Source organism: Ambystoma mexicanum, chromosome 6p, assembly GCF_040938575.1.
Source record: "Ambystoma mexicanum isolate Mex_15411 chromosome 6p, UKY_AmexF1_1, whole genome shotgun sequence".
NCBI lineage: Eukaryota > Metazoa > Chordata > Amphibia > Caudata > Ambystomatidae > Ambystoma > Ambystoma mexicanum.
Window position 1 is genome coordinate 399,610,040 of NC_090935.1, and position 12,793 is coordinate 399,622,832.

General features: G+C 41.7%; 1 protein-coding gene across 10 annotated transcripts in view; it reads right to left on the reverse strand.

Moving 5' to 3' along the window:
• TTC33 (tetratricopeptide repeat domain 33) overlaps positions 1–12,793 on the reverse strand; it is an 820,935-nt gene that overhangs the window by 267,967 nt on the left and 540,175 nt on the right. For all 10 annotated transcript variants that reach the window (XM_069627194.1, XM_069627185.1, XM_069627186.1 and 7 more), the window contains one exon: positions 10,648–10,729. In XM_069627194.1, coding sequence (XP_069483295.1) covers positions 10,648–10,729 — 82 coding nt within the window. The remainder of the gene's footprint in view (positions 1–10,647; positions 10,730–12,793) is intronic.

A 12,793-nucleotide genomic window follows, 5' to 3' on the forward strand; every position in this document is an offset into this window, starting at 1 on the left:
CACATCCTGGGTGCCAGAGAGTCTAGGGTGGTGTGAATGCCTGGGACCACCGTGGTCCGTGATTGGTCCACGAATGGTGTGAGTGTTGATGAGCGGATCTCCCATTGGATCCCCTCCATTTAGGCGTGAAGGGAACCGTGGATAAGAGGGGGCTGGAAACACCACTACCATGTCGATCTCCTGAGTTCTCACGAACGAAGGAATACAGGAGCCAAGTATCCTGCAACCAAGAGGCTGAACCGAGGAATCGCTGGTGACCCGCTGAAGGACTGCTCCTCTGCACTGCTGTCGCCTTGTGAAACCCTTTTCACCTTTGATCGAACCAGAAGGCCTGTACTGGTACTTCGACCCTTGGAATAGCAGGGACAGCTATTCTCGGCATCTTCACCATCTCCTGCTAGTAAGCCTTCGGAAGCGTCTCTGGGCCATCCAGCAGACTGACCGGCCTACACAGGAGTCTTGCTCTGTAACTGCCGCCAGGTTGTGTAGTATTTCGAGTCCTTGTCACTCTCACACGCTTTGTACACTTGGCGTTCCCAGGTCTGAAGTGAGTAGTGTACATTTGGCTCAGATACACACGGCCGCTCCGTTGCCCTGCTGTGGTAACAAACTGTGCGGGTTCCTTCGTTTGGGACGTGTTTTACTCAACTCTGCTGCTGCAGACTCAACACGACGACGAGACGTCCCCTGCTCTTCTGAACATGCCAGCACTGAAACTGACGCAGAGAAGCATGGGTCTGCTTGCATCGGGGACCGGTGAGTAGCATAGCTAGAAACTGGTCGCCCTCCTGCAGGAGCCCATAGCTTTTCCCCGCTGTGTCAAAACAGCACCCTTTTCCGTACTCGCGCTCTGCTTCTGCCCACAGTGGAGGCTGCGCTTGAGTCGCGGAACTTGTTCTTCTTCATTTGTGCACTAAACTGAACTGCCTGATTTCCCTCGAAGAGACTCCCCTTTTGCCCGTTGGCACCAGTGTGTGCAGGTACTTTTGAGCACAAGGCTCCACTCTTCGTAGGGCTCGGACTTCCTTTTAGTTAGGTGCCTCTGAAGGCGGTTTGGGCCTAAGCATTATTTCGCACTGCCTGTTTTCCTTCCCTTTTAGGTGGACTACACATTTCGTGCATCTAACGCTTGAGACTTGTTGTATTTGTATATATATTGTATTGGTATGATATGTGTTGGTTTACTAGAGTTATATTGTGATTTCCCGCTACGGTCATTGTTTTAAAGGCCTTGGAATAAATGTGTATATATTTTTAATATAACACCTGTTTGGAGTAGTTTGTAAGTGTCCTTGCTTTGTGTGCTCATTGCGGGCTTTCAGTCACCCTCACCCCTCTTGAGACCTAGCCTTGACCGCCGCGATCGCTACCTTGATTGGTCTGGCTCGTCCAGAGGTTACCCTGTTCCAAGTAATTAGGTTGGCCTTCTGAACTTCTGCGCCACCAGGACAGAGTTCAGAAATCCGTCTTAACATAGGTGAAGTTCGGAATCGCATAGTTGTGAGAGTATCTTGTGAAGTTTGATGGTGGATGGTAGTCTGACTTGCCTGAATGTAAAGTGCCTGTTTGTGTAGGTGTTTCAGTAAGGAGGGAGATGTGTTATGGTGTGCTTGTCTGAGTCTGCTGAAGCCGGTCATGTGCTTAGTGATGTCATGCCAGTGTCAAGTGGAATGTTGATGTATGAGTGTGAGAATGCTGTGTTGAGTGTTCTGTAACTGGTCAGTTGGTCCCTCCCTCCCTGGGTGATGGGTGCCAGTGATCTATTGTCCTATACCTGATGCCCCAGTGTCATGTAACTGTAACTGAAGTTAACTTATAGAGAAGCAACATAGACCTGTCTGGACCTTGCTTCATAACAGAGGAACCGTACTAATTACTGCCATGGATTTGCTGTAATCCTGAGTGTTACCAGAAATGGGACCAGTGACATTCTCCGCCATGCCACTGATGCCAGTAATGTTGCTCCAAGTGAGACCCTATGCCCTACTAGTGATGCCAATAATGTTGCTGAAAACTAGAACCTATGCATTACTAGTGATGCAAGTAATGTTGAAAACAAGAACCCATTCCCTACTAGTTATGCCAGTAATGTTGCTGGAAACGTTAACCTATGCCCTACTAGTGATGCCAGTAATGTTGCTGAAAACGAGAACCTATGCATTACTAGTGATGCAAGTAATGTTGAAAACAAGAACCCATTCCCTACTAGTTATGCCAGTAATGTTGTTGAAAACGAGAACCTATGACCTACTAGTGATGCCAGTAATGCTGTTGGAAACAAGAAACTATGCCCCATTAGTGATGCAAGGAATGTTGTTGAAAATGAGAACCTTTACCCTACTAGTGATACCAGTAATGTTGCTCCTAATGAGACCCTATGACTTACTAGGGATGTCAGTAATGTTGTTATAAATTAAACCACCTGCATTACCAATGATGCTAGAACAGCTTTGTCTAAGATAAGAGGCCGATGGAAAGGGGACCACATCAGTCGTCATAATAGGGTCATCAATAATGAGTGGTACATCCTCGATTTCAGCTTTCTTAGCCGACTCAGTTGAAAGAACTTCGCACAGTATCTCCTCAGCGCTATTGCCCCGCCCGTTATCCTGTACAAGACAACTGGCTTGGGGACTCTCAGAAAGGCAGTCATTTTAGTTTGATAATCATTCCTGTGACTAAGAGCCAACCTAGTATTGGAGGGCATGGAACTAAAAGTATCTTGATGGTGATTCGTCTCCCGCTCCCTCTGCGATGGGACACCCGGGATCATCTACTTAGAGGTTGCCAGTTCCTTTCTTATTGCCTTTGACGTGCAAATACATGCCATAAACCCTAGAATTGGCATAGGGCGGCCGGACCCCTAGTCCGATACTCTAGATGAAATCTGAGAGTTCCCTTTCGGGCAGGGCAGTGATGTTCCCCGATCAATGTCACCATGATCCAATATGCTGCCCTGTGAATTTAGGTTGATAATCTCATCCGTCACAGGGAGTTGGCATAAATATTTGAGAGCAGAATTTCTGCGTTTTAATTTTGGTGCAGGCTGATTTTTATTTATTTTTACTTTTACCATACTTTCTCCCTTTGTTCCTCTTCTTACGTTTTGAGTGAATGGTGAGTAAAACCATAGGACTCACCTGTTCCTCTTCAACCACACCCCATTTCTTACGGGAACTGGAGAGTCAGCGAATTGGTGACGCGCTCAATCTAGATACACATTCTAGCAATGGTGAAGGGGAGTTAGGACTTTGACTAGTGATCACTAGGTCGATTATAGAAGCATCCCCCCTTTCAGTTTTTACATTTTCATTTTGAAAAGGAGGGCCCTTCATCTGGAGCAATAGCTAGGGGATGTTGGTTCCAATTTGGTATACGTTGGTAGTAAAAAAAAAAACGTTTTCCAAAGTTGAAAGTTTCATAGCATTATGCGAAACAATGTCTTTAATATTATCATATAGTCTCAGCAGAGACTCTAGTACCATGTGTAGCGCAGATATCGAGGATGGTCCCAACGCTTCAACCTTTGGAAATATCTCTGATTGCCTCCTAAGTTGTATATTTTTGTGTAAAAAAAACAGAATTTAGATCATTCAATCAGTTTGTGGGAAGGGATGTCTTGGTAGACTCTTGTACGGTGGATGAGAAGGCTGTACCCCCCTCTGAGGTTTTTCAACGCTATAGGGGCTCCCCGATTGAGGGTGGAGAGTTCTGTGTCCTTACAGAGTTTGAGGATGGATTCATCAAGTATTACTGAATTATCCAAAGTAGTGGAGGGGTCCTTACGTTGTACCACCATATCGACCCCCCAAAGGTTCTACTGGTGTATACTCACGCTAACCGGCTGAGAAGCCATTGCCAGCATGATCATATCCATTTCCTCTGATATGTTAGAACCCCGTTTAGTAAGAGTTTTTGCCAGGTCAAGGTGCCCAGTCGACGACCCCCTTCTCCTTTGGAAACAATGGGATCACGTGGAGGCTCAAGTCTCCTGTTTCTACTTCACAAAGTGCCTGCCATGGAGATGTGTACCAAGAAGGCAACCCACTTAAGTCAGAAAACATGAGTACCACGTCTTAGTACTCGGTCCTGTTCCTTCGAAGAAATAATGTAATCACGATCAAGCCAGCAAGTCAGTATCAGCGGGTAAAGAGTTATTCTTTCTTACCACAGATCGGGGGTCTGAGTGTTTATGTTCTGGTGCTGTCTCTGCCACTCACGGGTCCGCCTCCAGGGAAATGACAAAGAAATTCAAAAGCTGCATTGCCTATCTCGGCCACATGCACTTCGAATGAACAAAAGTGAATCACTACTACAGCTAACACCCACAACATCCTCAAGTAAGAGAGCTAAGAGAACAAGACAAAAAGTATGAAACACAATATATTGCTTTGTGCCCATAAAACATCTGAGACTGCATAGGTTGGTAATTGTATACAATACAATACTTTTTGTTGTACATTCTGCAAATTCGCCAAACTGTTTTCCTAGCGATTGTTGGATCCCTTGGTTACAACACTAAAAAATGCTATGTAATAAAACTGGACCCTGGCAAAGAAGTATTTCAAACGTAATAGTATGGTCTACTCTGTATGCTTCTTCAAGGCTTCACCAGGGCGTATTAAAGTAAGATTGTTTAAGTACATATTTAAAAACAAAGAATCAATCACTTTTCCTCAGTCAAAAAAACAAGATCTGCATGTGATGCTTATTTGTTTGTTTGTTTATTTATTTATAGCGCGCGCCAGACCTGAGGGTATTCGGGCGCGTGTTCAAGAATACTTTAAGCTTACATGTTACAGTTACACATTTCAGGATGGTTACAGGGTGCATTAACAGTAAATGATGACAATATACATGGTTACATACACAGGTGATTGTACACAGGGGTGTATACACAGTATACATTGAATGTTAAGGAGCAAGGTAGGTTAAGCAGGGGTGATGAGCGAGGTATGAGTTTTAGCTGCAGATTAACAGGTGGGTCAGACGTGAGTAGTCCTAGTCTAGCCTAATTTGCGTATTATTTTACAGGGCACGTTTTATTAAGATGATGCGCTGGTAATATGGCAACTGCAAGCATATCAGGAAAGAATTTAATCATTCCTAAGGGCACAAGTGATATTCTCCTGTCAGGGGTCCATTTGAATAATTTTCCAATGGTAGTTCATTCCAGGCATTTTCTTTTTACAGTAATAATGTGATAAATCCTTTCTTTGCCTGAAAGACATTGTTTTGCAGATTACACGCAATGATCTAGTGATCATTTGCTTCTCGAGGCAAAGACAATTTAGTAATATTGCCACTTTGATTCCCAACAAGGCTTAAAATGGCTGTAGTTGCTTGTAATCCTGTGCAGAAAGGATGGGACCTAGCAGTTTGGGTAGACTGCTCCTTGTGGGTTGTGACCAAAACTGATTTGCATGTTTTTCTCTTCAATAACGTCAGAGATCCCCTTAGAAACGCTGCTCACAGGAATTCGTAGTGGTTATGATTGACTGACGGCTCTCTTTCCATCGTTTTCATGTTAGTTACATAGGGAGAAAATCATTATGGAGATTATGAGTAAAGGCATTGAAAAAACAAAATATGGGCAATATTTGAGATTGATATTGTAATAATCCTCAACTACAAATAATTGTATTTATTGGAGCTTAATATCTTTTGAAATATTAAAAAATAAAGTGTTAAAAGTAGACGTTACCTATGGAGAACACAGTGGAATAATATTGCAATGGTACAGGGCATGGCTTGGCAATGTGGAATATACCTCTTGGAAATTAGTAGGAAATGTGCCATTGACAATAGAAAGATGTGACATGCAGCAATACATACTGTGTGTCATATATCATTATAGGTACTTTACTGAATGGTGTGACCAGTGATCCAAGAACACAAAATAATGGTTTCATGAAAAGTAGATATAATACATGGCAGCCTGCAATATCCATATAAAAGTCTGGAAATAATGCTCGTATTACAGGCTAGTTGTGACATCACAACTGACCTGTAATAAGGAAATGGCATCACAACTTCTCTGTAATCAGTTATTACGCTTTGGTTACAAGGTCACAATACCTGTTGCTTGACCCAGCAAAGTTCAGAACTCCAGCTGTCAGTGCAGCATTTAATTATTATGCCTTACTACCCGATACAGCCCTAACGTCCAGGAGCTCTTCCATTTCCACGGCAACCACAGAGGACAGCGGGAGGAAGTAGCAGCAGCCGCGTTATGTACCACCGCCATGCTAAGCAGGTAAGTGGGGGAGTGTTAAAATAAATAATGGAAGGGTTGGAGGAAGATGGGGGAGGCAGCAATCAGGTGGCTCGGAATACAGGCTTGCATCGGTACTTGCTCTTTCTGAATGCACTTTCTGAAGGGCTAGTAGGTCTGCCTCTATCTTTACAGTGTTATAGCTCTTTTTCACTCCCATGTTCCCTCCCTGTTGCCCTGTGGGCGCTTTGAAACACAACTTACTTGTTTTAGAAGCGCCTTACAAATGCACAATAAATAAAAATAAATAGATAAAAAATAAGTAGATACAGCCCATGTTCCGAGCAACCTGATTGGTTGCACATCTGTTCCCGGGTGCTAAAAGTCGTTACAAGCTTTCCAAATTCCTTGCTTGTTAAATAGTTTTCTGTGACACTTTACAGCGATTAATTGCCAAGGAACTGGTATATGATACAATGTTTAATGTATGCACTGCAGAGGATTAACGGAAAGATGCGTGTTATTACTTATCTTTAAGTACAAAATGAAAAGGATTTTTTATATTCAAAAATTTTTCTGCAACATATAATTAAATCTGCATATTAGCTTTTGTAAATCCAAACAGATTCGACATTGATTATATGGTTCAGCAAACGGAAGATCTTACAATAGATTAAGCAAGAGGCCAGGTATTAAAGAGCATGATAGTGTGAGGTCATGTATTACAAGTAATAAAATACCCCATATCGTATGTAAAATGGATATTGTCAGTCACCTCAGCGTTCCGTGACCATATAAAGGGACTTCTAAGCATCTTGCAATAGCCTTATAATGTACGGTAGGGGGTACTTTATCCCATATATAATGGCAGTATTCCAAAGAAGGCTGCCAAAACAGCACATGGTTGAAACAAGTTAAGGTATATAAAAATGTGTACAAAGATTCTAAATTATAGCCAGGTCCCTACTCCCTGTTCATTGAACTTCTACACTGTGTATTGTTTTTAGTCTGTTTTAAACGGCACAATAATGTGTGGTTGGTGAATACAGTCTTCTCGAAAAGCATTGCTACAAGCTCTCTTAATTCCTGAGGATCCACCATTCGCATTCCTAACTCAGTATCTCATCAGGAAAATAAAGTGAAGATGGCCCTCTCATAATCACTTGCATCAAGCTTCTTAACCTCAAGTTATATTACAGAAATGGCAACAATGGTTCTCCGAGGATCTCATGTTATTGAAATGAGCGGCAGGTCCCTCAAAAGATCCAGACATTAAGAGACCTTGCTGAACGCAGGATTCTCACTTGTTGCCATCAATTAGCCTGAACCAAGGTTATGAAGGACATTTGTAACTTTGCATCAATAGTGCTGACAAGGTACCTAAAGAAATCCTATTAATCTACTTGGATTTGGTGGGATTAAAGCCAACATAGTGCCATTTTCCCCTCTGCAAACACTATCTGTGACAATCATTTTTGCTTTTTATAAAATGAAATCAGTAACCTGCGGTTCTATGCCCTTTAATTGCAAGTTTTATGAATCACTTTAATATGCAATCATTACTCCAAAACTGAAAAAATAAATTCTGATCTTGTGTCTGCCGCTACACGATTCTACTCCCACCTAGAATTAAACAGTATACTAAGTTACTTCCAGTCTGGGTTTAGCCTTCAGGAGAAAGCAAAACCACTCTGCTGAAAATCGAAGAACTACTTTTCAGAAAAGATCAAATATTATAATTCCTCAGGATTATCCCTGCACTTCCAGCTGTGCTTGTTTTTTGTTAAATCGTTTTAGTTGCAGTGGCACGAGTGACAGCTTTAGCATTTTCCAAGATTTTTTTTTACGAAATCACACTCATCAGATCCTCACTTCCTCAAATTGCACCGTGGTGCCATTGGATTTGTCTATTTCCCCAGGCCCCAGGGCTTTTCAAAATATACATGGCACTGCTTTCCTCTTTAGCAGATTCCCTCAATATCGATTATCAGAGACTTACGGATGACGCCCAGATGAATTTCAAAAATAGTTAAAGCACCAAGAAATCACTGCACAATACGAAACTGTTCGTCATCAAATCCAACGATGGATGCACAATAATTGGCTTTGCCTCAATAGACAAGCGACTGAGCTCTTATTCATTGGTTCTGTGTGCCTGCACCCCCATACAAAAAGGTCAAACCTAGGTGTAATACTTGATAGCCATTTTCATTCACTGTTCAAGTGTGTTTCAATATCTATGCCAGTTTTAAAAAGAACCTCTCCTTCTTACACCACTCTTAAAAACATGCTTTAGTTCTTGCTGTGGTTGCATCCTACCTATACCACTGTAATGCCATCTACACAGAGCTCTTGGCAAAGACCCTTGCAAAACTCCATAGAGTGCAAAACTATGCCAGCTCATCTTTTCCTTAAGAAGCCATGACAGCATCACTTGCGCTCTGAATTTCTTCACTGATTACCAGTAAAGGAATGCATTCAACATGAAGCAAGGAGTCTTGTGCATGAAACACTGAATGGGTGGATTCCAGGTAATCTCTTCCAACATTTATCCTGAAGTCAATGAGCAAAAGCACTGACCTTGGATCTATGCATATTCCGAGTTCCTTACTCGCCAATACCATCACTTCCTAAAATCCAGCAGGGATTTAAAAACGCATCTCTTACACTGCTTATGGTGATGACTAACTTAGCTTATCTGCCCAACTTCTCTGTTTATTTATTCATCTACTAAACCACCTCTGGTAACATATCTAAAACCAGCTACTCCAATGCTATGGCTTGGCTCAGGGCGCAAACAAACCAATCAAGCCAAGCCACAGCAAAGAAAACTCTCAAAGCTTTGAGGGCCTCCTCATTTTCTATTATGTACATTTGGATTTATTGGCTAGAATGACAGATGCTTTTATCAGAAACACTGAATATAAGCATTAAACACACGGCTGGCAAAGTCCCTTTGCACGGCGCTTTGCAATGTTGGATAATAATTACTTGTCACTTTGCGGCATGTAGTGCTTAATGAAAATAGCTTGTGTTCGGTGAAAATGGGGGCACAGTAACATAGCATGGATCTGTTAAATAAATAAACCATGCACATCTTGTAATAACTTTGAAAATGAATGCAATGGTGCAAACAAAACATACAGTCATAAAAGGCTTCAACTGAAGGATATAGGATTGGTAGTATGACCGGTATTCAAAAAAACCTTTACACTACTGGCAATTTATAAAACACATCATAATACAAATACAAGTTGATATTTCGGCATACACATTACACACCATTAAAATTAACAATTACATTTTTACAATAAACATAATACCAATAAAATCATCCTGTTATAAAGAAATTCCTATATATTTACAATTTTCAAATATCTCCTTAGTTTGTATATAGGCAGCACCAGATATAACCCTCGACGTTGCATAATAAATTGTAGACCAAAACTGGTTCCCCCAGCATCGTCCATTCTTGCCACCGTGAAGCCATAGTGCATATTGTTTACTTAATTCTGGGCACTGGGCTAAAAGATCTCTAGTATACTCTATACTCCTGTTACAGATTCTAAACAACCTATTTTCAACAGGGATCTTCACCCAAGTCCCAGTAGTAATAAAGTAAAGAAGTAAATTAAACCTTAGCAGCATAAGGAATCGGCATAAACCCTGGTCTGCCATGTGCTTTAAGTACGCCAGGGGTTGTTTGAATGGAAAGCATTGGCGAGAGTATTCCATGAAAGTGGTTTTGCCTTGTAGATAATCCATGGCTCTGACCCTATCCCAGACATACGCTTCGTCAATCTTTTATTACCCGCTGCCATAGAGTGGAAGTCTTTTAGTTTCCAACCAATGGATTTCTGGAATGCACTGCACATATTTTTTAATGCACTAACTGCATAATTGTCCCTACATGTTTTCATACTGCCATAGACTAACTTATCATAGTGCCCCTTCCCCCGCCCCCCTTATCCCCTTCTAACATCTTCAGGTATAACATGGATCTCTTGGTCTTAGCAAGCGTGGAGAGAGACATCTAAATTCCATCTGTACCGCCTCCACCGGGAATAACGATTAATATATTATTGCACAGAGATTATACATATGTTCTGTTTGGAATCGTAATCGCTCTGCCCCAAGAGTGTCTTGCAAAATAACTAAGGATGGCTTCAGATACATTTTTATGAAAGCATAAAGTGGTTTAAGAAACTTCTTTATTTCTATATAATCTTTTAAATCAACCACAGAAATGATGTAACGCAAAACGCAGAATGTGGTGAAAAGTGTTGTAATGTTTCTGGCTCCTCTGAAAACAAAAGCGGTAAACTAAAAGGTGCAGCTCGGCAACTGCGGATAGAGATGAGAACAGAAATGTAAAATATATAGATTGTCATGCCATTGGTCTGAAAACACATCTAATCCATGTTCGTATGTACCTGAGACTTCATTTCATACAGCGCTGCATCCTCTGGGGTCAAGTGAAGTGCTTCATCCCATTTCTGAACTGCTTCCCGGTACCTGCAGGTGTAAAATTAAGTTTTATTGTCAGGAAACGGTGAACATTTAAAACATGTCACTTCAGTTTGCAGATATTTCATGTTCCCTAGACTACACATCTTAGACTCTGAAGTTGGTAGCATAGGCAGGCACTGGCGCGCGGGCTCCCGCGGATGGAAATCGCATGTCTCCGCTCACTCCCTCTTGGCACCCCAGAAAATCTAGCTACCCCACTGGTACAAGTACAGGTTCAAGAAGGGAAATAACAGCCGTGCACCTTCATCCTTCAGCCAGCTGATATTGCAGAATGACAGGAAGCAGCAGCCGTCTTTAACTGCTTACTTACCTACTTACTTTTTTCGTTGCCAACATATTTTGCCAAATCGGTCCACCAAGGGCTGGCTAACAAATTAAACACGGACAGGCGCTGCCACCAAAGGCATTACGGGCGCTGCCATCCGGCATTTGCCTCATGTTTCACAAAGACGCCAAACCATTTAGTGCCTTTTGCTAAATAAAGATAACGCACACGACAGCCACAAGCGACAGTGGTGTGCTCGATGAAGCATTCCACCAAACTGGCTTACTCGTTCTGTTCACAAATGCAGGCCTTATTTTCATCATTGTGTACTTATTAAAAAAAAAAATACCACAACCTTTTTTTTTTAAACGAAAACTTTCTATATTTCGCATCATATTTTTAAAAGAAGATATGTTCAAACATTTTACTCTGCTTCATTAATTTAGTCGAACACCCTGGCACCAACAATAGCGTTAACGATTAAAAAAAAAAGGGCTTGTCATTTCGCAGATTCGAAAGATTTTGTTCGTTTTTCAGGATCACAAATGTGCATTTGGTGGTCACCACTAAAATTCATTGTATGAACCTTCTTCAAATGTATATATTCTTTCTGGATGTGCAGAAAAACTGGCTGTCTCTAGAGACCAAACATGCTAAGTGCATGCACATTTTATAGAACCACTTCTTGCGCCTAGAAACACTTGTTTACAGGCGCGTTAAAAATGTCTTATCATATAATATTACCGGATGGCAAAAAGAATATTCCATGTCAAAGCACTGTTTATTCATCTATTTTTGTTTCTCTTGATAAATCCTTAAAATTGAACAAACAAAAGGGTACTGGCAAAAGCTTAGGGTCAAATATTAATATCCAGATAAAGCATTAGTAATTAGTAATAAACATGCATTATTAAGCTGCTAGTTGTGATGGCTGTGTATGATAACGGAACAAGCAGAGACTGCGGAAGAAGCAGGACCCATTCAGGCAAATTAGATATCCGACTGCAGCTGTGGTCTCTAGAATACAGTTGGGTTAGGAAATGTTCAGGTACCTTCATTCCTTTTATGAATTTTAGGCGAGAGTCATGGAGAAAAAAATGAGTTTTTTTTTTGTCCCTTCTAATGAGCAAAGAAGGACGGGTTGGCTCTGGGTGCAAGGTGCCCACAGCTTGCCACGTCATTGTCAAACACATTCGGACAAAATATATTGTGGCTCAGGACGTGAGTGTATATTTTCCTGGGAACACCTGACAAGCAAATGGAGACAAAGTTGACATGCAAAAACCCTGGATGTGCAATGACCTAACATGGGTCCTGCTCAAGGGCACAGAGATCGCTTTTAAAGTCAATGGGCCTCATTCCAAGTTCGGCCAAGCGTCAAAAAGTGGTGGCAACGGAATGACCACCCCTTTCACCACTCCACCAAATGCCGAGTTTGGCCATGAAGTGGAGGATTTACCTCCAGCATCACCATGCTGGAGGTAAAACCTCCACCTTACTGACGAAAAATCAGCACAATTACCACCAGTGGTAATTCCACCGAAATTCCCATGGAATCCTACAGACTCCAAAAAATGGGAGCAAGTGGCAGTAACGGTAACTGCGTTTGGCAGTATTTCGCCACTCTCTTAATGAGGGCCAAAGAGTAAATGACTGTGGGTAAAACCTGTGGGACAATAAAGAGCTACAACAGTTGAAATGTGTATGAAGTTCCATGGTAGAATCTAGTGCAATGGTACCCAGGAGCCGTGTGGCGACATATAAAGAATGTGCTATATACCTTT